Source organism: Trichechus manatus, unplaced genomic scaffold (genome assembly GCF_000243295.1).
Source record: "Trichechus manatus latirostris isolate Lorelei unplaced genomic scaffold, TriManLat1.0 scaffold00049, whole genome shotgun sequence".
NCBI lineage: Eukaryota > Metazoa > Chordata > Mammalia > Sirenia > Trichechidae > Trichechus > Trichechus manatus.
This window is the reverse complement of record NW_004443985.1, coordinates 1,254,421-1,255,559: the sequence shown is the minus strand read 5'-3', so window position 1 is coordinate 1,255,559 and position 1,139 is coordinate 1,254,421. Positions and strand designations below refer to the sequence as shown.

Here is a 1,139-nt window from a genome sequence, read left to right as displayed (position 1 = left end):
GTCCTCGTGGCATTGAACTGGGTGCCAAAAAGCTGCATGCCGACTACGGAGAAAATGAAGACAACAATGGCCAGGACGACGGTGAGGTTTCCGAGGGCCCCGACGGAGTGCCCAATTATCTTGATCAGTGTGTTTAAAGTTGGCCAGGATTTGGCTAATTTGAAGACCCTCAGCTGTAAAAACAAACAACAGACAAAAATGGAAGAAAACCCAGTCAAGGACAAATGCCACCTGGCCCGCTATAAAGCGCATGACATGTTCCTAAACCAAGCATTCATGACTTTCAAAAATCTTTTCAAGGTCAAATTCATCCTGACTCCCTGTTCCAATCTAATACTCACCTGTGTCTACTTTTTGCTTTAAAAAAGGAAATATTTTCCTCTAACTTTTTAAAAAGATAAAAGCTTTGGAATAATGATACTGCCCTTGAGCATACATGTTTAGTATATAAAATGAATGACACAGAACGCTACGCAATATACCAGGAGTCACCAGACTATAACCTGTGGGCCAGATCTGGCCTGCTGCCTGTTTTTGTATGGTCAGAGGCTAAGAATGTTTGTATATTTTTTAATGGTTGAAAAAGAATAATAAAAAAATAATATTTCATGACACGGGAAAATTACATGAAATTCAAATTTCAGTGTTCATAAGTAAAGTTTTTTTGGAACACAAACATACCCATTCATTTACAAATACCTATGGCTGCTTTTAGGTCCCTGGGTGGTGCAAATAGTTTGCGCTCCACTACTATCTTCCCAGTGTGCCACGGAAGAAAGGCCTGGCGATACGCTTCCGTAAAGATTACAGCCAAGAAAACCCTACAGAGCAGTTGTACTCTGTAACGCACGGAGTCGCCATGAGTTGGAGTCTGCTCGATGGCGAGAGGTTTGGTTTGGTTTTGGGTGCTTTTGCACTACTGTGACTGAGTCGGGTAGTTGCAACAGAGACTATACAGCCTGTAAAGCTGAAACTATTTATCTGGCCCTTCACAGAATGAGTCTGCCAATCCCTACGTTATATAATCCAGGCCGCATGCTGGAATCTAAACTTCATGACAATGATGAGTAATATGAGGTTTCGTACCAGGAGAAAAAAGGCAACCAGAAGCTCAGGGTGAGAACAATTTTTCCAAAGAG

At 41.8% G+C, this 1,139-nt stretch overlaps 1 protein-coding gene across 1 annotated transcript in view; it reads right to left on the bottom strand.

The window, feature by feature from the left end:
* Window positions 1-1,139, bottom strand: part of LOC101361866 (sodium channel protein type 11 subunit alpha) — a 170,432-nt gene that overhangs the window by 39,706 nt on the left and 129,587 nt on the right. Inside the window, exon 12 of the mRNA XM_012555812.1 lies at window positions 3-173. Coding sequence (XP_012411266.1) covers window positions 3-173 — 171 coding nt within the window. The remainder of the gene's footprint in view (window positions 1-2; window positions 174-1,139) is intronic.